This window comes from Bos grunniens, chromosome 19 (genome assembly GCF_055505025.1).
Source record: "Bos grunniens cultivar Pamir isolate PY7600 chromosome 19, Bosgru_T2T1.0, whole genome shotgun sequence".
Taxonomy (NCBI): domain Eukaryota; kingdom Metazoa; phylum Chordata; class Mammalia; order Artiodactyla; family Bovidae; genus Bos; species Bos grunniens.
Genome location: NC_141183.1, coordinates 53,793,088 through 53,819,595, shown reverse-complemented (window position 1 = coordinate 53,819,595; position 26,508 = coordinate 53,793,088). Strand labels below are relative to the sequence as shown.

Here is a 26,508-nt window from a genome sequence, read left to right as displayed (position 1 = left end):
GAAGGAAATGGCAACCCACTCCAGTACTCTTGCCTGGAAAATTCCATGGACTGAGGAGCCTGGTAGGCTGCAGTCCATGGGGTTGCAAAGACTCTGACACGATTGAGTGACTTCACTTTCACTTTCACTTTAGAACATGAAGCTTAATAACTTGACTGTGTACTAGTATTAAACTCATACTTCTCTTACAAATTGAAAATGCTGCACCTGGGGTTGCCTCTTCTTCATCTTATATGGCCCTCACTTTTTACTGCAGGAGCTCTGGGAGAAAACCTGTGTGTATGTCAGTGTATGACTTCAAATCATCATGCTCTGGCCTGCCAGGTGTAAGCTAGTGTTGTTGGACACCTTAATATAAGTAAGGGTTGTCTCAATGTATTCAGTGTATGTTGACTTTTGTACTGGTTTTTCTGAAAACCAAGGGTGACCTTGAAAAATCATGTCTGGAAATGTTTGGAACATTAAGCCAATTGACCTTATATGGCTCTGTGTAGTATGTAATTGACTTTCAACTGTATTAATTGTACTGTTAAAGTGTTGGGAAGATTTTTTGTCCTTATTATGTGGAAATATAGTGTTTTGCTTAAAGATTTTTTTTTTTAAGTTTTTTTAAAGGTAATTTGTATTCGAGTTCTTGTCCTTCAGTTCAGTTGCTCAGTCGTGTCCGACTCTTTGCAACCCCATGGACTCCAGCACATTAGGCTTCCCTGTCCATCACCACCTCCCGGAGCTTGCTCAAACTCATGTGCAAGGAGTCGGTGATGCCATCCAACCATCTCATTCTCTGTTGTCCCCTTCTCCTCCTGCCCTCAATCTTTCCCAGCATCAGGGTCTTTTCCAATGAGTCGGTTCTTTGTATCAAGCGGCCAAAGTATTGGAGTTTCAGCTTCAGCATCAGTCCTTCCAATGAATATTCAGGACTGATTTCCTTTAGGATTGACTGGTTTCATCCCCTTGCAGTCCAAGGAATTACTCGTAAAATTACCTGGTTTCTGGTTTGACTGTTTTCTTTTGGTTTATTGTATTTTATTTTTTGGATGTGTGGTCCTTATTATTTTTTCTAGAAATGTTAAAAAACATAATGTTTTTCATAAAATGTTTGTATTCCCTTTAAGTGAATGTAATCAGCTAGATATTTTTATTTTCACTGGAGTACTAGGTGTCCTTTTTAACCAGTGACCAATATGTCTACTGAAAGTCCGTCAAGCTGTCCATGTCACAGGTGTAATTTGTAATAGTGTATTAGGATCTTATTTTAAATACTGTGGATGTAGCACTGGAATATAGTTCTTAATGACTGCTATGTGATTAAGTTTTTAACTTTTTGGTTAAAAATTAATTTCTTAAATATATATTTGTAATAGGCAGTGTTCTCTGAAATTTAATTTATTGTTTTTTATTTCAGTGTTAAAACTTAAGTACATTTTAAAATGCAATGATCTTTAGCTAGTTTCTCTCTGAAATATGTACAGAACCAATCTGGTTATTTTTAAAAATCCAATCTAAGGGAATTTTATTTTATATCATTGTTTCTACTTAAATATAAAATTATGCTATGGCTTTTAAGGGAAAAATATGCTTCTTTTGAACATTTTTCCTTTTAACTCTTAATTTGGAGTCTTATGAAAAAAACAAGAAAGAAATTCCATTATGATACTTCTATTCAATGGAAGGCAGTAACAAATACGAAAACATAGATGTTAAAATTCTAGTCTTAATATGTACAGACAATTTCTGGATAGCATAATATGTAAGGAAACAGTGGAAAAGGTGAAAATAAGAGGTCAGGAGTTTTGAAATGATAGTTTGTGAAATGACAGGTAAAACTAATTATTTTAAAATTGTTTTGTTACTTATTTCAGAGCACCCAAAGGCTTTGCAGGATTTCACTCTTGAAAATATTCTTTCCCATATTTATTATTTTCGTTGTCGTGACTACACAAAACTACTGGCACAAGTTTATCTGCTTTCAGACTTCCTTTCAGAACACTCAAAGGTATGGCTCCATCTTCATCAGGCTGTTTTTTATCCCTAATTTGTTGATTACTTTTATCATGAGAGGTGTTAGAGTTTATCAAATGCTTTTTCTGAGTCAATTGAGACTGTCATGTGGGTTTTTTTTCCCCCCATTGCTCTGTCAATCTGGCGTGTTTCATTGATTGATTTTCATATTAAACTACCTTTGTACTCCTAAGGATAAATCTTGCTTGATCGTGGTATATAATCTTTTCAGTATACTAAAGGACTGAGTTTGCTAATATTTTATTGAGAATTTTGTGTCTGTCACCAATCTCTGGTTTTCTTTGCTGGGGATGTCTTTTTGTAGCTTTGGTATAAGTGTAATACTGGATTCATAAAATGAGTTAGAAAGTTTCCTTCTCTACTTTTCAGAGTAGTTTGAAAAGGATTGGTATAAATTCTTTAAACATTTTATAGAATTCATTGATGAAGTTATCTGTTCCTGTTCTTTTCTGTATTGAAAGGCTTTTGATTACTGATTCAGTCTCTTTTGGGCTACTCAGGTGACTCAGATGGTAAAGAACCTGCCTGCAATGGAGAAGACCCAGGTTTGATTCTTGGGTTGGGAAGATCCCCCAGAGAAGGGAATTCTTGGAGAATTCCATGGACAGAGGAGCCTGGTGGGCTAGACTCCATAGGGTTGTAAAGAGTTGGACACCACTGAGCAACTGTCACTTTCCATTCTCTTTACTTATTGTAAATCTATTCAGATGTTCTGTTTCTTTAGCAGGTTTTAGTAGTTTGTTTCTTTCAGTGAATTTGTCCACTTCATCTAGGTTATCTAATTTTTTGGCATACAGTTGTTCACTGTATTCTCTTTGTTATTTTTATAAGGTTGGTAGTAATGTCCCTATTTTCATTCCTGATTGGAGTGCTTTGCATCTTTTCTGTTTTTCTTAATCATTTTAGTTAAAGGCTTGTCAATTTTGTTGATCTTTTCAAAGAATCAACTTTTGATTTCAGTGATTTTTTCCAGTTGTTTCTCTTTTGTCTGTTTTGATTATTTCCACTTTAATGTGTATTACTTTTTTCTACTTTCTTTGGGGTTAGTTTGCTGTTTTTTTCCTAGTTCTTTAGAGTACAAGTTTAGGATATTGGTTTAGGATGGGCATTTACAGTCACATCAACAATGTAGGAGGATTCTTTTTTCTCTACATCTTCCCCAACATTTATTTTTCCTAGACTTTGATAATGACCATTCTGACCAGTGTGAGCTGATTACCTCATTGAAGCTTTGATATACATTTCTCTAGTAATTGGCATATTTTCATGTGCTTTTTGGCTATCTTTATGTCCTCTTTGGATAAATTTCTACTTATATCTTCTGCCCAGTTTTTGATTGGTTTGTTTTTTTTGATATTGAGCTGCATGAGCTGTTAGTATATTTTGAAGATAAATATATTTTGGTCACATCGTTTGCAAATATTTCCTCCCATTCTGTGGGTTGTCTTTTCATTTTGTTTATGGTTTCTTTTGCTATGCAAAAACTTTTAAGTTTAATTAGGTCCCATTTGTTTATTTTTATTTTCATTGCTCTAGGAGGTATAATGATCCAAAAGGCAATACTGCAATTTATGGCAAAGAGTGTTCTGCCTGTACTTTCCTCTGAGGGTTTTATAGCATCTGGTCTTACATTTAGATCTTTAATCCATTTGGAGTTTATTTTTGTGTGTGATGTTAGAGAATGTTCTAATTTCATTCTTTTACATGTAGCTGTCCAGCTTTCCCCAGCACCACTTATTGACAAGACTGTCTTTTCTTCATTGAATACTCTTGCCTCCTCTGTGGTAGATTAATTGGTCGTAGGTGCATGGGTTTATTTCTGAGCTTTCTGTCCTGTTCCATTGATCTGTAAGCCTGTCTTTGTGTTAGCACCACACGTTTTTGATTACTGTACCATTATAGTAGAGTCAGAAGTTATGGAGCCTGATTCCTCCAGCTCTGTTTTCCTTAAGATTGCTATGGTTATTTGAGGCCTTTTGTGTTTCCTTACAAATTAAAAATTTTCCCTTCTAGATCTGTGAAAAATGCCCCTGGTAATTTGATAGGAATTGCATTGCATCTATAGATTACCTTGGATAGTATAGTCATTTTGACAATACTGATTCTTCCAGTCTAAGAACATGATATATCTTTCCATCTGTGACATCTTCAGTTTCTTTCATTAACATTTTATAGTTTTTAGAATACACATCTTTTTCCTCCTTAGGTAGGTTTATTATTATATATTTTATTCTTTTGATGAGACAGCAAATAGGATTATTTCCTTAGTTTCTCTTTCTGATCTTTTGTTGTTCAGTTCAGTTCAGTCGCTCAGTTGTGTCCGACTCTTTGCGACCCCATGAATCGCAGCACGCCAGGCCTTCCTGTCCATCATCAACTCCCGGAGTTCACTCAAACTCACGTCCATCGAGTCAGTGATGCCATCCAGCCATCTCATCCTCTGTCATCCCCTTCTCCTCCTGCCCCCAATCCTCCCAGCATCAGAGTCTTTTCCAGTGAGTCAGCTCTTCGCATGAGGTGGCCAAAGTACTGGAGTTTCAGCTTTAGCATCATTCCTTCCAAAGAAATCCCAGGGCTAATCTCCTTTAGAATGGACTGGTTGGATCTCCTTGCAGTCCAAGGGACTCTCAAGAGTCTTCTCCAACACCACAGTTCAAAAGCATTAATTCTTTGGCGCTCAGCTTTCTTCACAGTCCAACTCTCACATCCGTACATGACCACTGGGAAAACTATAGCCTTGACTAGACGGACCTTTGTTGGCAAAGTAATGTCTCTGCTTTTCAGTATGCTATCTAGGTTGGTCATAACTTTCCTTCCAAGGAGTAAGCATCTTTTAATTTCATGGCTGCAGTCACCATCTGCAGTGATTTTGGAGCCCAAAAAATAAAGTCTGACACTGTTCCCACTGTTTCCCCATCTATTTCCCATGAAGTGATGGGACCAGTTGCCATGATCTTCGTTTTCTGAATATTGAGCTTTAAGCCAGCTTTTTCACTCTCCTCTTTCACTTTCATCAAGAGGCTTTTTTAGTTCCTCTTCACTTTCTGCCATAAGGGTGGTGTCACCTGCATATCTGAGGTTATTGATATTTCTCCCGGCAATCTTGATACCAGCCTGTGCTTCTTCCAGCTTTTGTTGTTAGTGTATGGAAATGCAGCACATTTCTGTGTATTAATCTCTTATCTTGCAGCTTAACCACATTCATTGATAAGCTCTAGTTACCATTTATTTCTGGTTATAATTATTTTCTGGGGAATTCCCTGGCAGTTCAGTGGTCAGGGCTCTGCCCTTTCACTGCTAAGAAAGCTAACATTCAGTCCCTGGTTTGGAAGCTAAGATTCTGCAAGCTACAGGGTGAGGCCAAAAAAAAAAAAAGAGAAATTCACGTTGGTAACTGTTTAATTTCAGCTGTAGAATGACAGCTTGAATTGAATGACAGTGCTTGGGTTTTTTGACAATGCTTGTTTTATCCTTCCCTCTCAAACTCTGTCATTCATTGAGTTTCCTTTATTCAGTATAATCTCCTTTTTGCGATATCAAGGAAACTCACCAGAGTATATTCAGGAACTTGCTCTCTAAACTTGGAGAAGAATCATCAGTGTAACAGTTACTACTTAGCAGAAGGTCCAGATCTTTGTAATTCGGCCAGTTTCAATAAAATCTGTACTGTGGAGAGGAAAATAGACTTATTTCTATTCTTCCATTATAGATTAGATATGTAGCTGCTCTGATTTGAGCAGAGAGGTCCTTGGATGCCCTTGGTATTAGGGACTCTTTGCAAATACCCTAGAACAAAAACATGTAATTATATAGTATTTTCCTTCTTTTGATTTAATGATCACTCCTAGTTATTGAATTCCTTTTCCAAAAGTAGTAGCTTATTTCCTCAATTTTTTTGTGTAGTTCGCAATGTAATAGATGTAGGCACAATAATTTAGAAAAAGTTTTATTGACATATAGTTGATTTGTAATGTGTTAATTTCTGCTGTACTGCAGTGATTCACTTATACATATTCTTCTCATATTCTTTTCCATTATGATTTATCAAAGCATATTGAATATAGTTCCCTGTGCTATACAGTAAGCCCTTGTTGTTTATCCATCTTACGTATAATGTTGATAGTTTGCATCTGCCAGTCTCAGACTTCCAGACCACCCCTCCCTCATCCTGCTCCCCCTTGGCAACCACTAGTCTGTTCCCTACGGACACATTTTTAAGATCAATCTGATTATGACATTTTTTTCCATCACTTTATTAGAAGTCTGGACAGCAAAACAAATCAAATCTTGATCTGTAGCTTATTTGCTTGCTGGTTTCCATGTAGAAAATACTCCTATCATAGCTGATTTCAAGTATGTCATTGGACATGGAGTAGAGAAGAAACCATGCACATCATTATGTTTCCACTATAAAGGTAAAATAGATGTAAGTAACCTTAAGAGCATAGATAATAGTAAAATGTAGTAGGGGTAAGTTTTCAGTATTTATTATCCCTATTTTAATATAATTCATTTACTCATAAATTTGTATAGTTTAATTGTTACAGATGACTATATTTGATGATGGATTTGTAAAACTCCTAAAAATTTAGCTCTTGGCTCAAGAGCTGTAGCATTTGGCCTCAGCACTATTCCTTTCTGTCATTTCCTATTGCTCCTCCTCACTACTTTTCTGACCCTTTAAACATACCAAACCTATTTGTGTCTTAGGGCCTTTGATTTTCTGTTTCGTAATATATGTGAGTTGTCTTTCTCTCCTAGAGGTTCTTATCCAGGAGTCAGTTCTTTTTTTTTTTAATAATTAATTAATTTTTTTAAACAACTTAGTCTTTTATTTGCCCAAGGCCAGCTGTTGCAGGCACTGAGGCCCTAAGACTTCTAGAACAGATGGGGGTGGGGGGCGCCATCCTGCCTTCTAGGTGCTGCCTGCCCCATCCTGCTTCCTGCAGGAGATGGGAGAGATAAAGTGTACCCTTGCACCATCAAGTATCTCCTCAATTTAGTGTGTTGGTCGCTCAGTCTGCAACCCCATGGACTATAGCCCATCAGGCTTCTCTGTCCAAGGGATTCTCCAGGCAAGAGTACCGGAGTGGGTTGCCATTTCCTTCTCCACCAGGAGTCAGTTCTATTGCCTGCCTTCTTATTGATGTCTCCTCACATCTAGTCTAAGTTTCCCTCTACTCACCACCTACTTATTTGTCATTTCACCTGGTTTGAGTTTCTTTATAGCCCCTATCATTATCATAAAGTATCTTATTCACAACTTCTGAGTTGGTGAACCTGTGGAAATGCTAGGAGAATGGCTCTGGGAGAGATCGTGGAAGCTCTGTGTCCCTTCCCCATACCTTCTCTATGCATCTGTTCCATCTGACTATTCCTGAATTATGTCCTTCATATTTTTTCTAATCGACACGTAGTTGATTTACAATGTTGTGTTAGTTTCTGGTGTAGAGCAAAGTGATTCAGTTATACGTATATATACATACTCTCTGTGATATTCTTTACCATTATGGTTTGTTCAGTTCAGTTCAGTCGCTCAGTCATGTACAACTCTTGGCAACCACATGAACTGTACAGCATGCCAGGCCTCCCTGTCCATCACCAGCTCCTGGAGTTTACCCAAACTGATGCCCATTGAGTTGGTGATGCTATCCAACCATCTCATCCTCTATCATCCCTTTCTCCTCCTGCCCTTAATCTTTCCCAACATCAAGGTCTTTTCAAATGAATCAGCTCTTCGCATCAGGTGGCCAAAGTATTGGAGTTTCAGCTTCAACCTCAGTCCTTCCAATGAACACTCAGGACTAATCTCCTTTAGGATGGACTGGTTGGATCTCCTTGCAGTCCAAGAGACTCTCAAGAGTCTTCTCCAACACCATAGTTCGAAAGCATCAGTTCTTCGGCACTCAGCCTTCTTTATAGTTCAACTCTCACATCCATACATGACTACTGGAAAAACCATAGCCTTGACTAGACGGACCTTTGTTGGCAAAGTAACGTCTCTGCTTTTGAATATGCTGTCTAAGTTGGTCATAACTTTTCTTCCAAGGAGTAAGCGTCTTTCAGTTTCCTGGCTCCAGTCACCATCTGCAGTGATTTTGGAGCCCAAAAAATAAAGTCAGCCACTGTTTCCACTGTTTCCCCATCTATTTGCCATGAAGTGGTGGGACTGGATGCCATGATCTTAGTTTTCTGAATGTTGAGCTTTAAGCCTACTTTTTCACTCTCCTCTTTTACTTTCATCAAGAGGCTCTTTAGTTCTTCACTCTCTGCCATAAGGGTGATGTCATCTGCATATGTGAGGTTATTGATATTTCTCCCAGAAATCTTGATTCCAGCTTGTGCTTCTTCCAGCCCAGTGTTTCTCATGATGTGCTCTGCAATATAAGTTAAATAAGCAGGGTGACAATATACAGCCTTGACGTACTCCTTTTCCTATTTGGAACCAGTCTGTTGTTCCATGTCCAGTTTTAACTGTTGCCTTCTGACCTGCACACAGGTTTCTTAAGAGGCAGGTCAGGTGGTCTGGTATTCCAATCTCTTTCAGAATTTTCCACAGTTTATTGTTTATGGTTTATTACAGGATAGTAAATATAATTCCCTATTCTATACAGTAGGACCTTGTTGTTTAAATATTTTTATATATAGTAGTTTGTATCTGCTAATCCCATACTCTTGATTTATCCCTCCACTACTTTCCCCCTTAGTAACCATGTTTTTTTCTATGTCTGTGAGTCTGTTTCTATTTTGTAAGTAAGTTGATTTGTTTCATATTTTAGATTATACATATAAGTGGTATCATGTGATATTTGTCTTTTTCTGACTTACTTCACTTAGTATGATAATCTCTAGTTCCATCCATATTGTTGCACATGGCATTATTTCATTTTTTATGGCTGAGTAGTGTTCCATTGAATGTATATGTTTATACATTATGCATGGATATATATATGTATGTGTGTGTATACACACACACACACACACATATATACACACTCCACAGGTTCTTTATCCACTCATCTGTTGATGGACATTTATGTTGCTTTCTTGTCCTGGCTACTATGATAGTGCTGCTATGAACACTGGGATGCATGTGTCTTTTGAATTACAGTTTTCTCCAGATACATGCCCAGGAGTGGGCTTGCTGGATCATATGGTGCTGAGTTATATCTTTTGTAATCTATTGAGTTTAAAAAAAGAAATTATTCATATATTTGTTTGCATATAAATTGTCCCTTACTCCACTAGAATATGAGCTCCAAAAGATCAAAGATCTTGTCTCTTGTTCCCCAGTGCATGGAACAGTAACTAGCATATAGTAGGTGTCAAATATTTGTTGAATGAAGTAATCAATGAAAGATATAAAAACAGCCTACTTAGTGCTTCACAAAAGCTTCTCCTTTTGTCTAGTCCTTATAAAAATATATAATTTTGTCATATCTTGTTTACAGTTGGATTAGTTTCCAGATTCTGTTTGTTCTTGGATCTTAGGTTATATATTATTCTAACTTCACCATAGGAGCCATTATTTAGATCCTATTAGAAATGAAACTATCATGAAAATGTTTATTTATCATCTGCAAGTAAACTTTGTTGATTAGAATTCAAAACAGACTTGCCTCTTGCTGAATTCTGTAATGGTTAGTTGCCCTATAGTGTATTTTAAATTAAAGAAAAATATACCAAAAATAAAGCGTTTGAAAAAACCTTTATAATTTAATATTTGAGAGGGGTTTTTTTTGCTTTGTTTTTTAACATAAAAAGAATCCTGATTATAAAATTGACATTTAATTGAAAAATTGATTTTACTAAGATTTTAAAAGTTTTTTATTGGTCCACCTCTGTGAAGACTGGGTATAGTGGCAAATTATGAGAAACTTGTAATTGCTTTTTTTATTGAATTATTTTTTTAAGATGATAAATTATAAAACTAGAGTTTATTCTAACTTCTGGTGACTAGTGCAGAAAGCACTGAATAGCTTTCTACCTGACCAAAATAAAGTCTTTGGAGAGTAGGAAATAGAACGCTGGATTTTAAAATTTTGTTTCTTTTTTTTCTGTAATGGACTCTGCTTTGTGGTTGCCATTTATTATTTTATTTTAAATACCAAACCTAATATCATTATCTCTTTTGTAATTAGGTTCGATTAGTGATAGTGGATGGTATCGCTTTTCCTTTTCGTCATGACCTAGATGACCTGTCCCTTCGTACTCGATTATTAAATGGCCTAGCCCAGCAGATGATCAGCCTTGCAAACAACCACAGATTAGCTGTAAGTATTATTAGTAAAGGGAGTTTTGTTATAAAGTCACGATTATATAAAATGTTCACATGTAGGGAATTCCCTGGTGGTTCAGTGTTTAGGATTCTACTTTTCTGGTGCAGGGGGTACAGGTTTGATTCCTGGTCAAATAACTAAGATCTTGCATGTTGTGCAATATGACAGAAAAACCCAGAAATTAAATGTTAAAGTCTAGAAATAGTAAAATATAAAATTTGTCTGAAAGCAAATAATATGGACATACAGTTCTTTTTTTATTAATATTTATATATATTTTTTGTCTGTCTTTGTTGCTGCACATGGGCTTTTTCTAGTTGCAGCAAGCAGGGGTACTTTTCATTGTAGTGTGAGGGCTCATCATTGTGGTGGCTTCTCTTGTTGCAGAGCACAGGCTCTAAGTGCGTGGGCTTCAGTACCTGTGGCTTGCAGGCTCTAGAGTGCTGGCTCAGTAGTTTTGGCTTACTTGCCATATAGCATGTGGAATCTTCCCAAACCAGGGGTTGAATGCGTGTCCCCTGCATTGGCAGGTGGATTCTTAATCACCGGACCACCAGGGAAGCCCCAGTGTACAATTGTGAATGTAGTTTTGTTTCAGTTTGGTTTCTGTAAGACAAATTAAATCTAGTCGGAGTGTTGTGTATCAGTTTTCCTGGAAAGTAAAAAGCATAATTAAAAAAAAAAAGCATAATTAAAATGCTGAATTATAAAAATGGACTTTGATAAAGAAATGCCACCTTTGATAATTACATTGTTTTCTTTGTAATATACTTGATGTTCTCAGGTAAGCTCTTCCAACATTGCCATTTTTCTTTTATTCTTGAGCCTTTGATTAATACATAATGTAGAATCACACACTCGGATGGGTAAAAAAATTGTGTAAACAGCCTAAATATTTAGAGGAGAAACTAACTCTTCCAGATATGTAATGTGAGGAGAGAGGTAAAGATGAGCTCAGAAGTAAAGAGATAAAAAAGGAGTGAGGTAAAAACTTTTTTTTAACTGCCTGTTTGCACTTCCCTCTCTGCAGCTTCATCCCACCTCTCACACACACACACACACACACACACACACGTCTGGGAGGGAGAAGGGAGGTCAAACTACTTACCTTGATTTTCTTGTCTGTACCTCAGTTAGAATCCTAAGCACAAAGTTGTAAATAACTCCTCATTAAAATCACTTCGAAACGTACGTTTTTTCTTTTGAGTTTTTCTTTTTCTTTTTTTTTTTTTTTGCATATCCTCAAAACATGGTGTCCTGTCTTGAATTATTTCTTGTCATTAATTTGTAATTTCTTGCATGTTCAGTTGTGTCCAACTCTTTGTGACCCCATAAACTAGCCCACCAGGCAGGCCTATCTTTCCAAGGGATTTTTTTTTAGGCAAGAATACTGAAGAGGGTTGCCATTTCCACCTCCAGGGGATCTTCCCAACCCAGGGATCAAACCTTTCTCCTACACTGGCAGGCGGGTTCTTCACCCCTTGAGCTACCTGGGAAGCCTGATTTGTAATGTAGCATTGTGTTAGTATCAGTGATGGAGAAGGCAATGGCACCCCACTCCAGTACTCTTGTCTGGAAAGTCCCATGGACGGAGGAGCCTGGTAGGCTGCAGTCCATGGGGTTGCTAGGAGTCAGAGGTGACTGAGCAACTTCACTTTCACTTTTCACTTTCATGCATTGGAGAAGGAAATGGCAACCCACTCCAGTGTTCTTGCCTGGAGAATCCCAGGGACGGGGGAGCCTGGTGGGCTGCCGTCAGTGGGGTCGCACAGAGTCCAACATGACTGAAGCAACTTAGCAGCAGCAGCAGTATCAGCGAAGAGTCCCCAGTAGGGGGCACTCAAGGATAATGGGTTGTATAGTTCCTTAGGTTTTTGCTTTTGTTTTTTAACAGAGCTTCATCTTTTCTGATTAAAAAAGTAATCTAGGGAGTTCCCTGGTGGCTTAGTGATTAGGGTTCCAGGCTTTCATTGCCATGGCTCAGGTTCAGTCCTTGGTCAGGTTACTGAGGTGCCGCCAGCTGTGAAGTGCAGCTCCCCACTGCCACCACTGCGAAAAAAAGAGTAGTCTAAACAACATGAAATGTCACCCGTTGTTTAGAGTCAACAACTTAATATATGCTTCTTTGTCCATGTGTCCAATTACTTGTGAAAATATTAAGCCAAACGGGATATCTCTATTTTTAAACCTTTTGTTGTATATTAGCAAAATGCTCCCAGAAAGTGTATTCCAAAGTATGTTCTGTACATCAATGAATGGGAATTCTTTTTTTTGTTGTTTATAGTTCAGTGGGGAAAAGATAAAATTTATTTTGCTGATTTGGATAGTATAAAGAATTCCTATATAACATTTCCCAAGATTTGCTTTTTCATTCTTATTCTCTCTCCCCACTCTCTTTCTGTACACACACACAGACACAGATACACACACACAGTTTATGTGTATATTTTTCTGAACTGTTTAAAAACTGTTTAAAATGTATGCACACATCATATCCGTTTGTCTAATAATACTTCAGTATATATTTCCTAAGAATGAGAACAGTCTCATACGGTATCCAGAGTATAGTTATCAAATTGAGGACATTTAATATTATATTGCACTTTAATATTTAATCCATATTTTAGTTCAGTCACTTATCTCAGTGATGTCCTTCATAACAATTTTTTCCCCAGTTCATTTTCCCAGCTGGAATCACATATTGCTTTTAACTTGTCATATCTCTTTAGTTGCCTTTCTTTACTTTTGTGCTATTGCTATGTTTTAAGAATACAGGCCAGGACTTTTAGAGAATATCTCTGCAGTTTGGGTTTCTGTGATGTTTCCTCCTGATTAGATTCCAATTATACTTTTTTGTGTGTGTGGCTAAAATATAAGATAGACTTTTTTTCTTGAGGTATAGTTCACCTTTTAGAGATACATTTATTTTTTAGCAGAAAAAATTTTAACAGCCCTATTAGATATAGTTAATAAACCATAAGATTTACCATTTTAAAGTGTAGCTCAGTGCATTTTGGTGTATTCAGAACTGTACAACCATCACAGCTATCTAATTTTAGAACATTTCCACCACCCCAAAAAGAACTTTCATACCCGTTCACCATCATTCCCCATCGCACCCTCCCTATAGCCACTAACAACCACTAGTCTGCTGTCTCTATGGATTTGTCGTCTTTGGATATTTTATATAAATTCATACAATATATGGTCTTTTATGTCTGGCTTCTTTCACTTAGCATAATATTCTCAAGGTTCATCCATGTTGTAGCATGTATCAGTATGCTTTTTATGACTGAATAATTTTGCATTTTATTTGTATACCGTATTTTGTTTATCTGTTCATTCATTTAAGGACATTTGGACAGCAGAAGTATCCTTAAAGCACTGACGTTCATAATTTCAAAGTGATTGTTACTTCACTACTTTAAGATGCATTTTTTTTTTTTTTTTGGCACCATCCATCACAGTTTGCACGAAAGCCTAGAATCCTGACCACTAGTCCACCAGGGAGGTCCCAGGACTCATTCTTTAAGAGCTTGGAGTAATTACGCAATAACTTTCATTTATATCATGGTAAACCCAACATTTGCAGAAAGAGTATTAATTATTTTATAAATATTTTCTAGTGATGCAAATTCTGATTTTGGGATGTTGAACAACTGGTAAGCCAGTATGTCTATTTACATTTGCCTCAAGGTGTGTAGTGGATAATGTGTAAGATGTGTAATAGTCTGTAAAGCAATGTTGTCTGATTGAACTTTCTGTAAAGAAAAAATGCTCAGTCTGATATAATAGTTGCATGGTTGTTGAGCACTTCAAATGTGGCTAATGCTGTGGAAGAACTGAATTTCTAGTTTTAATTAATTTAGTTTTTAAAAGCTATATGGCTAATGGCTACAGAATTGAATAGTGCACCTTTAATCAAAAGGTGTTGGTGTAAGTAAATATCCCACTTGCTAAAGATGAAATACTTGGTAGTATGTAAAGAGTATTACGTGTTGTAGATGCCAGTTAGACATACTTCAGTTAATTACCAATTTAAGTTCCTACTTAGCTTATCCTCCAGGTATCCTACAGATACCTGGAGTAAGGTAACACACGGGAAAACCACTGTGGCATTCAGAGGAGAAAGACTAGAGGAAGTTGTTGTCATCCAGTTTGTGCCTGCCTGAAATCTATATCACACATTTCTCCTTTGTAGATGAAAATTTTATGGTGTTGATCACTACGGTGGGAACAGCCAAATAGCCTTTTCTTCCTCAGTTTTCTTAAAGAATTGGTGGCTTTTTTAGATCTTTTCTCATTGCTTTTTTAGAAGTTCTTTACCAGTTTCAGCTTGTAGTAGTATCTGTCTTATTTCTGGAGAGAAGATCTATATTGGAACAGTATTTAAAATAACCGTTTCTGGAGAATTTTCGATGAGAAGGTGCCAGATAATCTGACTTTTACTGTGTTCAGTTAGCCTTAAACACTTTTTGTCTCTGCTTTCAAATTGCTATCTTGTGGGACTTCCCTGGTGGTCCATTGGTTAAGAATTGAGATTCCACTGCAGGGGGCACAGATTTGATTCCTGGTTGAGGAACTAAGATCCCTATATGCTACGTGGTGCAGCCAAAAACTAAATACACCAAAAAAATAAAATTGCTACCTTTTTAAATACATTATCTTTTCTGTAGGCCACTATATGTAAAAGAATTAGCAATATCGTTAGCCTTGAGGCCATCTATCAGTAAGACAATACCTGTATCTCTATTATCTGAGCAGGCTAGTATAGTTATAATTTGGGGTCATTTGATCTGTTATTGGATTTTATTCTTTCCTAGTTCTTTTAATTATACTGTGCTCTCTATATGATTTTAGGTCTCTCCTCATTCTTTGCCTCAGTTTCTTTTTTTATTCCTGTAAAATCGTAAATGATTATATTGTCTCTCCCCTAACAGTATAAACACTGAGTTAATTTTATTAAGGATTTTATTTTTTAATTTGGGCACACCATGCAGCATGTGGGATCTTAGTTCCCCCACCAAGGATCAAACCCGTGGCCAAACTGCATTGAAAGCATGAAGTCTTAACTACTGGACTGCCAGAGATTTATTAAGGATTTTATATTCCTTTAAATAAATATATTCTAGAGAAGAAATAGTGATAAAGAATACACATTACCTTGTTTCCAGTGCTCCTAGTTATTAAGTTTTTACACATGATGTCTTTAGACCTTGTAATTTTGGGGGGAGACTCACCTAATATTCTCACATTTTGCTTTTGTAGGTAATTTTAACCAATCAGATGACAACAAAGTTTGATAGAAATCAGGCCTTGCTGGTTCCTGCACTGGGTAGGCAATTAATACAAAATTTGTAGTTAAATTCATGTTTTTCTCTCTCTTTGGTGTGATGCTTATTGAGTATTGTAAGTTCCAAGAAAGCAGAGAAGACTCTCTCTTATTTGCTGATAAATCTTAGCGTGGAACACAGTGCCCTGAGATACTGACTCATCCTTTCAATTGTTTAACATTTATTGAGCATCTACTCTCTGGCAACTCTTGTGTCAGGTCCATAGTGTATAAATATTCATAAGATGATTCTTGTTCTCAGAAATCACATACTCGTAAGCGGGAGAAGGGGTGAATCCATTTTAAATACAAATCACACTATTACGAATAAGGTTATAACTCTGTTTCTAACCTTCAGTTCAGTTCAGTCGCTCAGTCGTGTCTGACTCTGCGACCCCATGAATCGCAGCACGCCAGGCCTCACTGTCCATCACCAACTCCCGGAGTTCACTCAAACTCACGTCCATTGAGTCAGTGATGCCATCCAGCCATCTCATCCTCTGTCGTCTCCTTTTCCTCCTGCCTCCAATCCCTCCCAGCATCAGAGTCTTTTCCAATGAGTCAACTCTTTGCATGAGGTGGCCAAAGTACTGGAGTTTCAGCTTCAGCATCATTCCTTCCAAACAACACCCAGGGCTGATCTCCTTTAGGATGGACTGGTTGGATCTCCTTGCAGTCCAAGGGACTCTCAAGAGTCTTCTCCAACACCACAGTTCAAAAGCATCAATTCTTCGGCACTCAGCTTTCTTCACAGTCCAACTCACATCCATACATGACTATTGGAAAAACCATAGCCTTGACTAGATGGACCTTTGTTGGCAAAGTAATGTCTCTGCTTTTCAATATGCTATCTAGGTTGATCATAACTCCTCTTCCAAGGAGTAAGGGTCTTTTAATTTCATGGCTGCGGTCACCATCTGCAGTGGTTTTGGAGCCCAAAAAAATAAAGTCTGACACTGTTTTCACTGTTTCCCCATTTATTTCCCATGAAGTGATGGGACTGGATGCCATGATCTTTGTTTTCTGAATGTTGAGCTTTAAGCCAACTTTTTCACTCTCCTCTTTCATCAAGAGGCTTTTTAGTTCCTTTTCACTTTCTGCCATAAGGGTGGTGTCACCTGCATATCTGAGGTTATTGATATTTCTCCCAGCAATCTTGATTCCAGCTTGTGCTTCTTCCAGCCCAGCATTTCTCATGATGTACTCTGCATATAAGTTAAATAAGCAGGGTGGCAATATGCAGCCTTGACGTACTCCTTTTCCTATTTGGAACCAGTCTGTTGTTCCATGTCCAGTTCTAACTGTTGCTTTCTGACCTGCATACAGATTTCTCAAGAGGCAGGTCAGGTGGTCTGGTATTCCCATCTCTTGAAGAATTTTCCACAGTTTATTGTGATCCATACAGTCAAAGGCTTTGGCATAGTCAATAAAGCAGAAATAGATGTTTTTCTGGGACTCTCTTGCTTTTTCGATGATCCAGCGGATGTTGGCAATTTGATCTCTGGTTCCTCTGCCTTTTCTAAAACCAGCTTGAACATCTGGAAGTTCACGGTTCACGTATTGCTGAAGCCTGGCTTGGAGAATTTTGAGCATTACTTTACTAGCGTGTGAGATGAGTTCAATTGTGTGGTAGTTTGAGCATTCTTTGGCATTGCCTTTCTTTGGGATTGGAATGAAAACTGAACTTTTCCAGTCTTGTGGCCACTGCTGAGTTTTCCAAATTTTTACTCATGGTTTTATTAGGACACAGTGCTTCAAGATTTGTCTCTACTAAAATCTTTAAAAATATTCTGTCAGAGGTTTTGCTTTTCTACTGGTGGTCAAAATATGTCAGTAAGCCTGTTGATAAGGAAGATTGACAAATGGATTGACTCAATAAAGTTTTCTGAAAGCAAGAAGAGGGTAGTGATAATGCTCTCCAGTATTTCCACAGATAGGTAAAAATCAATTAATTTCAGGATGTTAGCCAAAACCTAGTTTTTTGAAACCAGATATACTTTCATTATGTTAAATTGAGTAAAGAAAAATTGCTTTTGGTCAGAGGCGTTCTCAGAGACTTACACTCTAGTCAGTTATCCTGTTCTTTTTCCCTCAGGGGAAAGTTGGGGACATGCTGCTACAATACGGCTTATCTTTCACTGGGACCAAAAGCAAAGGTTAGTATAGAAACAGGTTAGTAATTCTAAATATTGGGTAAATTACACTGAACATTTATCAGTTCCTTAGAGCTAGATGAGCTCTACAGTGCCCCGTGAACTAAAGCTTCTGTTGCCTTCTCCCAAAGCAGGCATAAAAACATGTTGTTATACTGCACAGTTAGCTATATAGGAAGTTCTTTGGAATATTTAAACCATGGGGTGCACCTGAAATGAGTAGGTGGCCAAAGAATGCCACCTTCTAAAGCTCTTTGAAATCAAGTACCATTTATTAACCGTGCAGAGGGATCTGAGTACTCTGTGTTCCTGGAACGGATTGAAAGAAGAGTAAAATCAGGACAAAAGGAAAACTTCTGAGGTTAGCTTTAGGACTTTAATTTATGTGGAAAATAGGATGGTTTTTCTTAGTTTCTTAATATATTTCTTGTATGAAAATGTGTCTATTTTTGTTTTCTTTTATATTTCCCTACCCTACTTTTGTTATACCTTTCACAAGTATTGTTCTTGAAAATAAAACTATGGCAGCATGAAACCTTTGTGTTTGTTTTTAAAGCTACTAAGCAAGTGAACAAACCACTTTTCATTTTCTTCAAAATAGGCAATTGAAAGCTATGGAGCCTAGAAATGTCAGATTTATGCTAGCCTTTCTGCTTTGAAATTAATTGGTATAACCAAGAAAAACTTGGTTTGGGAATGCTCCAGTAAAATGGGGAAATTGAGACAGCATGTGGATAAAGAAAAGATTGCTTTAACACATACTGGGTTTGGTCAGATATACTATTTCTTTATCTGCATTTCTTCATTCTTGTACAAAGTGAAAAAAATCAAGCCTGACCAAGTTAGGTCTTACTGACCCTGAGCTCATAGCAGAACTGATTACATTTCTGTACATCTTTTGTAACTAGTTCATGCAGTTTGTGTTGCTTTTAAAGATGGCATTTCCCTGGAGAAGGAATTGGCAACCCGCTCCAGTAATCTTGCTTGGAAAACACCATGGACAGAGGAGCCTGGCAGGCTACAGTCCGTGGGATCACAAGAGTCAGACACGACTTAGTGACTAAACCATCCACCACTACAAAGTGAATATATGCCTAAAGATAATATGTGAAAAGGATATTTGCCATATACTAGCTAGTTTTTTGGTGGGAGGGTGGGAGTCAAGGAAGACTTGGGGTTATTTTTTCATGAACTTCCATTTTATACTTATTTATAATGGTCATTATTTTTACTAATACTGTAAAACTATGAAAATGAATAAAATACTAAAAGTTTCATATAGCCACGAATTTATAATACGACTTTATTTTATATGATAATATGAATTAAAACATGTATCTGCCACCAAAAAAAAACCGATGGCATTTCCAAAGACTTCAGGTAACTTCCCCCCCCATAATGCATAGTGTTTTACCATTGACTCCCATCCCCCCAACTCTATAAATAAGTCATTGTATACTGGATTCACAAAAGCAGTTCTTTTCTCAGCGACAAACCCTATTGTAAAGATTTGGCAACAGTTCTCCAGATGAGAGTCTTTTGAACGTATTGTTTATATTTTTCCAGATTGAGGTTTTCTGTAAAGTACATCTCACTATTTAAATGTTTTTAGAAATTCCTCCTGAGCAAGTGTACTATAGTGGTCTTCTTCTACTATTCTAGTATTAAATACTCAATAACAGAATACATCTAAGAAGTGAGAAAAATAGGAGTAAAGAAAAATACTTCTTTCATCTTTTTCTTCGTTTCTTTCATCTGTTTATGCACTCATCAGAAGAAGTTTCCCTTTGTCAAATCGTAGAAGCATTGGTCGGAAAATCATGCTTACTTTCTTCAGAGTTAACCATTTTATGACTTCAGCCTCTTACTAATCCTTCCCAAGAAATTAGTGGTGTAGAACGCTGACATTGAATAGATAGATTTAGGGGAAATCTACTGCTCTGTGAATGTTTTTCTTATGTCTTGTATTGTTTTAATGAGTGCTTGCTTGTGCTAGGTATTTAACTGTGCACCTTATATACAGCATTGCATATAATCCATTCAATATCTCTTTTTAACCAAATTTAACTATAGTTGATATACAATATTATATGTTACAGGTATACAATATAATGATTCAAAATTTTTAAAAGGTTATGCTCCATTTAAAGTTATTATAAAATATTGGCTATATTTGTTGTATTGTACAGGATATCCTTGTAGCTTATTTTATACATAATAGTTTGTACCTCTTAATCCCCTATTCCTATACTGCTGTTCCCCCCCTCCCCACTGGTAACCACTCATTTGTTCTCTATGTCTGTGAGTCCTTCAGTAACTCTTTGAAGGCTCTATACCTATTATCATTAACAGTGAGAAGATCAAGGCCCAGGAAGATTAAAACATAGTAAATAGCAGCTACCATTTTTTGAATATTAACTGTTCTTCATTGTGCTAAGTACTCTTTGTGTGTGTATACATAAAATTTCATTTTATTTCACAAATAACTCTATGACACAGATACAGTATCCACATTTTATAGATGGCTTTATAAGAGTCCATTCCTTTTCTCCTATAATTGCTGTTTCTTGAAAGTAATTATATTACTGCATTGATTGCTAGTGAATCTGAAGGTATATCTTATCCTCCTTTTTAGGTAAAAACCTTTTTTTCCAAACTGCTTTTTTCCCTAGGCTGTGGATATATGATAAGTAGTATGCATACTTTTTTATAATTAGAAGTAGTTGACTTCATCTAATAAAATCAACATTGTTTTATTCTTCATTGTTTGAAATTAGATATCTTTAAGTTATTAAAGTTGCATGAAATTTTGTATGCTTTTTAAAATATAGTGTGTCTTGAAAGGATCAAAATAGAAATTTATGCTAGGGGAAAATAGTTTATAAAAATGAACACTTCTAGTCTGAGCAGAAAAATGAAAACCTTGACTAGCCAGATTTATACTGAGATTGAACTTCAGTGTCCCATCTCATGCCCCAGTCCCTGTTCTTCACCAGGATTTTTAGCCTTTGACTAGTAACAGAATAACATTTCAACAGTTATTAAAAGAAATACTTTTGTCTCTGTCCTGTATATTGTGTGGGTTTTCCTCCAATTTGCATATTCATGATAATATGAGGCCAAGATTGTTCAGAATTATACCGTGCTTTGCCAAGAAGATCTGGTGGTGGAGTGGAGTAATACATCAACACCCCCACACACTGTTTCATATGTGTCTCAGCTTTAGAGCACAAACTGTGCTTCTGTCTTGTTTCTTCCTGACCTAAACTATGCAGTTCAGCCATATGTTAAGCTTCATCTCAGCTGGGGCCACGAGCCAAGTGATTCTTCAGTTTAGTTTGTTGTTTAAAAAGGTATCTTGAGATGCAGACATGAAATAAATTTTGTTTTTACCTAGAAATTCGAGGAAGATTTTTCCATCTGAATACGTAATGTCCCTTTGACTTTAGGATTCTTAATAAACTTGTAAATTCTTCTTAAAAGCTTATTTCCTTTTTAATAATTTTCTCAGGAAAATCGGATATACTGGGTACCTTTTTGGACATATGGTGATATGAGGTGATTTAGATACTCATTTTTCAGAAGATTAGCTAATTTTTGTTTTATTGGATCAAAATGTGTGATTTTTTTTAATTTTAAGGAGGTGCCTCTATTTTTCCTGTTTCATTTTGCATTAAAGATAGACAGTCAACCCTAAAGCATCATAAAAGTTGATGATTTCACTCCCTAACACAACTAACAGAACATAACTCCTTAACATAACATTCTTTCAGGATGGGGAGCACGTGTATTCAGGATGGGGAGCACGTGTACACCCGTGGCGGATTCATGTTGATATATGGCAAAACCAATACAATATTGTAAATTAATTAACCTCCAATTAAAATAAATAAAAAAAACCCATAACCCCATAACATTCTTATGTTACATATTACTTTGCAGTTATTTTATTTATGCGTACAGTTGCAATTACAAAGATGACATTTTGAATTCTTGTTTTCATCCTGAAAGAACAAACCTAAAAACTATTGAGTGGATGATGGTCTTTGATTGCTTCTTTTTTGAATTATGCCTGAGGAGCAGGGCAGTTTCAAAACAGAGAATAACAGATCATAAACAAAAATGGCCTTCATAAATTATCTTTGAAAACAAATTAACATTATATGTAAACAAATAATCTTTTAAGAGAGTCTGATTTTTCTCTTAACTTAGCATCTTCATTGTGTACAGTTACATCAGTTTTTAAAAATTGTGTTACAGTATTATAACATAAAATTTACCATTTTAACCGTGTAAGTGTATAATTCAGTGGCATGAAGTACATTCATATTATTGTACAACTATCCCACCATCCATCTCCAGAACTTTTTCATCTTTCCATACTGAAACTCCATGCCTATTAAATAGTAACTACCTATTCTCCCCCCACACCAGCCTCTGGCAACCACCGTGCTACCTTCTGTCTCTGTGAATCTGACTAGTCTAGGCACTCATTAATATAAGCGGAAGCATACAATATTGTTCCTGTTGTGACTGGCTTTATTTGACTTGGTGTAATGTCTTCAAGGTTCATTGCAGCAAATGTTAGAATTTCTTTCCTTTTTAAGACTAATATTCCATGGTATGTATATACCACATTTTGTTTATCCAGTCATCTGTCAAACACTTGAGCTGTAGCTTCTACCTTTAGCTTTTGTGAATAAGTTATATCAGTTCTAAAGTAATTTTTAAAAGACACTTTAAAAGTTTTTTCTTGTAAAGTTGACCCATGAACAGGAATTTGAATTGCGTGGGTCCACTTATAGATGTATTTTTTTCAATAAATATAGTTTCTGTATTTTCATTTTGGTAGTGGTGGTTTAGTCACTAAGTTGTGTCTGACTCTTGTGACCCCATGGACTGTAGCCTGCCAGGCTCCTCGGTCCATGGGATTCTCCAGGCAGGAATACTGGAGTGGGTTGCCATGGATCTTCCTGACCTAGGATTGAACCTGGGTCTCCTGCTTGGCAGGCCAATTCTTTAGCAACTGAGCTATGAGGGAAGCCAGTGAGATCACAATATGTGGAATTAAAAGAACTGGAGTTGAGTCCTAAGTCTCTCTCACCTTCCTGTTCTTGGATAAATCAATCAATTCCTTTGTTTTTGAAGCAGAGTATTTGGATTTTGGGGGTTTCCCAGGTGGCACTAGTGGTAAAGAATCTGCCTGCCAAAGCAGGAAACATAAGAGACTCCGGTTTGATCCTTGGGTTGGCAAGATCCTCTAGAGGTGGGCATGGCAACCTACTCTAGTATTCTTCCCTGGAGAATCCCATGGACAGAGGAGCCTGGCAGGCTATGGTCCATAGGATCGCAAAGAGTTGGACACCACTGAAGCAACTTAGCATGCGTGCACATTCAGGTTTTTGATTGCAGGATTGGTATGCCTAACCTTGCATTGTTCAAGGGTCAGCTATATTTGTTGCTATTATAGTATTTGAGTATAGGTAATAAGAATTTAGAATTTTGTTTCTCAACCACTTTGAGCTTTCAGTTTTAGAGTACACAATAAAATTGTACCTAATCAGACCTTGTCCTGTTATAACAATGATTTTTCTGAACATATTCATTTTGAAAGAATGTGTTTTCCTAGATTGATTGTATTAGTATAATGAGTATGTGTTAATGCTTCTCATACATAAAAAATACACAATTACTGTAGAAAGTTTGAAAGATATAGATAATCAAACAAAAAAATAACCTTCACCTTGTAATAGCAACTGAACTTTGTGGTTGTAGTCTTCTAGTAATTTTTCTGTATAAAATATGTATGTAAGCTTACTCATAAATGTGGGATCATACAGTATAACTTATACTTTGTGTATTATTAATATTTTCCCATCTCATTAAATATTTTCTTCCACCTTATTTTACGTGTAAATAATATCTTGTCATTCATAAAATGATTTATTTTAATTAGTCATTGTCTTTTTAGGTTGTTTTAAAATTTCAGTTATGCAAACAATTCTATTGTTATTATATATAATAGTTATTATATATATTATATATAGTTATTGTTTTAAGGAAGTATTTTTTATATTTCTTTGTGTGTTCTTAGACAACAAAATAATAGAATTATAATGAAAAACTATAAATTATGAACTCAGTCATCTGAACTAATTAAGACATGTGTGTGTGTATATTTATTTTTCTCTAAGCAGGTTGGCGACATTGTACAAATCACCAAGCCAGAAGGAATCTACAGTACCATTTCAGATCACAGTCAGTATTACTTTATTAGAGTGGGATTTTGGTGTTAGTGGGCAGTAATTATTTGAAGAAAGCATTTACAAATTGCTTCTGTAGGCAGGGAACATATTTGAGGACAGATTTTGATGTTTAGAACATTATCCCCCAAATAGTAGTATATATAAAGAATACTCTAGTCACAATTGAACTGAAATTTATTCTTAAGAACAGAGGAAATGCTTATTTGTAGGGTAGTGTGTTCCATGTCCTGGGTAATGTCAGGATATTAAAGATTTTTTTTCAGCCATGCCTTGTGGCATATGGGATACTTCCTTTCATTTCTTCCAGTAAAGCTACCATAAAGTTTGTTAGGATTGACCTTTAGAGATTATTTTTATAATGCACTATTATTTCTGCATATGTGTATGTATAAGTAAATACATAAGAGACTCTAGATAAAAATAGTATAGTCCTGGCTTGGACACCTGTCTTGGAGGTTTATCCTCTTCACTCACAGTGGTTGATAACTTCTATCCCAAGAATAAAGTAGCTCTCTTATTACTTTAAAGTATTTGGAAGACCAGTTGTTATTTTAGATGTTCTTAAAGCATACTTGTATACTTTTTCATCTTGCAGCCCCAGGGATTTAGAGATGCTATTGTTGCTACTGCATATTCATTGCAAACAGAAGGTTCATTGAATTCCCGGAAGCGATCACGGGACTCAGAGGAAGAACAGGAATCCAAAGACTAGTCTCAAAGTATACATGTGTATTGATGCTATGAAAGATGCAATGTTTACAAGTAGTAGACTCTTACTTTAGAGTATAAACACACTATGGTGTGAATGAATTAGGTCTATATATTAAGTGAATGGTGAATGAACAAATCAGGTCTATACTAAGTGAAACTACTTAACAAATATGATTCTCTAAAGGAGTTCTTCTAAATTAAGCATTGTTCTATAGTTACATGTGACCCTGTTTTCATTGTTAATAACATTGAGTAGAGATATTACAGGTACTGTGTTTTGCAAATGTGGAAAGCTGATCTCATGTGGCTAATCTGAATTTATTATTCAGACTGTTTTTTTCCCTCGTTTCTTTGCCAGTTGCCTAGACATTTCTAGGAAGAAAAGATTTTTTTCACACTACCATTGTGCTCTTCTCTTTAAATGTAGCTTTGATAACTCTTAAAAATGACCTATTTCTATAAAGAAAAGCCAGCACCATGAGTCAGCATATTATTACATTCAGTTGATTGGTAGGATACAAATTTTAGATGACCACTCTGATTTTAGTGACCTCAATCCTAAAATTGAAGTCATTGGTTCATTTTTTAATGTTATTTTATAATGTTGAAAGACTTAGAAGTTGTTATCCCATCTAGAACATTGACTGGAACCTACATCTTCAGTATATTCAGGTTGATAAGCTCACAGTCATTTATTTCTGTATTTTTGAAACATGATGTGATCCAGTTCTAGGTGTATTGACATTTTCCTTTGAATAATCTTAACACTGCTTGAATAAATTAAAAATCTGAATTCTTGAGTGGTTTCAAAATCTAAAAATGTTTTGGTACCTGGTTTGTCTTAGTACTTTTTTTTTTTTTTTTTGTCTTAGTACTTCTTAATTCATTTACAAGATTTACTTTGACTCCTAGAGAAGAAAATTATTTGAGTGATTGAATATTATATAATGTGACAACCATATTTTCCAGATTTTAGTGACAGTTGGTATTTCCTGTCCCAGACTGAACACTAAATTCATAAAATTTTAAACATGTAATTATTCTGTAATTGATTATACACAATCTTAACTATAGTTTGCAAAGACTTTTTAAGAAGCAAAAGAAGGCTCTGCTAGCCATTATACCAGGACATAAATCAGGACTATCCCAGGAAAATCAGGTTTATGGGCATCCTAATTATCTAAGACTAATTTCAATTGATTACTTTAGGATAACCAAGTGTAGCTATCTTATTTTGGAGTACTTTAAGGCATATATTTTTATTATAATTAATGCAGTCATTGTAAAAATTTACTTGTCATTTTATATTCTGTCTATTCAAATCATAACATTAGGAGAGTAAGGGTGTTGTTAAGTGATAATTATCAGTGTTACCAGGCATTGGATACTGTAAGAACTCATTTTATAAAGCATTATGACACTGTACTTTAAAAGAACTGTAGGACTCTGAATATAGACAAAGCCAAGTGTATTTCTTTTGTTTGCAACTTTTTAAATAAAATTTATATATCATAGCTTTTCAAAATTGTTGCTATTGCTGAAAAGATATTTATTTTTCTAGTTATAAACTCAGTCTGCCTGGGCTGTAATAACAAAATACCACTGAATTACACAACGGAATTTTCTCATGGTTTTTCACAGTGTCCTAGCATGGTCTGGTTCTGGTGAGGGCTGTCTCCCTTGCTTGCAGACAGCTCCTTCTTACAGTGTGCTCACAAAGATTTTCCTAGGTGGATGTGTGTGGA

The 26,508-nt window shown here is 36.0% G+C and overlaps 1 protein-coding gene across 22 annotated transcripts in view; it reads left to right on the top strand.

The window, feature by feature from the left end:
- Positions 1-26,288, top strand: part of RAD51C (RAD51 paralog C) — a 32,278-nt gene extending 5,990 nt beyond the window's left edge. For 6 of the 22 annotated variants that reach the window (XM_086360680.1, XM_086360677.1, XM_086360679.1 and 3 more), the window contains 6 exons: positions 1,863-1,996; positions 10,164-10,295; positions 15,570-15,636; positions 17,729-17,789; positions 23,981-24,044; positions 24,648-26,288. In XM_086360680.1, coding sequence (XP_086216806.1) covers positions 1,863-1,996; positions 10,164-10,295; positions 15,570-15,636; positions 17,729-17,789; positions 23,981-24,044; positions 24,648-24,764 — 575 coding nt within the window. In that variant the 3' untranslated portion in view covers positions 24,765-26,288. Of the gene's footprint in view, positions 1-1,862; positions 1,997-10,163; positions 10,296-15,569; positions 15,637-17,728; positions 17,790-18,721; positions 19,076-23,980; positions 24,045-24,647 lie in introns of those variants that run through there. The other 16 variants (XM_086360681.1, XM_086360678.1, XM_086360691.1 and 13 more) reach the window with 8 other exon arrangements.
- The last annotated feature ends 220 nt before the right edge of the window (positions 26,289-26,508 follow it).